We start from the raw sequence: 225 nt of genomic DNA, 5'->3' as shown, positions 1-225 counted from the left end.
GCCCCGGAGCCGCCGCCGCCGGTGGTGGATGGCTCCAAACCGCTGAGCGGGCTCCTCAGCGGCATCGCCCAGGCCGCCTACCACGGCAAAACCGGCATCACGGAGGAGCTGCTGCGCGGGCAGCTCTACCCCGAGGCGGCGCCGGAGGAGTTCCGCGCCCTGCGAGCCAAGATGGGCGGCCTGCTGCAGGTGTGAGGGGCTCCCCGGGCTGGGGGGGGGGGGGGG

The 225-nt window shown here is 76.0% G+C and overlaps 1 protein-coding gene across 1 annotated transcript in view; it reads left to right on the top strand.

Annotated features, from left to right (window-relative positions):
* Positions 1-3: 3 nt before the first annotated feature.
* Positions 4-225, top strand: part of COMMD1 (copper metabolism (Murr1) domain containing 1) — a gene marked incomplete at its 5' end in the record, with an annotated part of 84546 nt that continues 84324 nt past the window's right edge. The window contains one exon of the mRNA XM_014964421.1: positions 4-189. Coding sequence (XP_014819907.1) covers positions 4-189 — 186 coding nt within the window. The remainder of the gene's footprint in view (positions 190-225) is intronic.

The sequence above is a fragment of the Calidris pugnax genome, unplaced genomic scaffold (genome assembly GCF_001431845.1).
Source record: "Calidris pugnax isolate Ruff unplaced genomic scaffold, ASM143184v1 scaffold219, whole genome shotgun sequence".
In the NCBI taxonomy this organism is placed as follows: Eukaryota; Metazoa; Chordata; class Aves; order Charadriiformes; family Scolopacidae; genus Calidris; species Calidris pugnax.
This window is presented reverse-complemented; position numbering and strand designations above follow the sequence as displayed.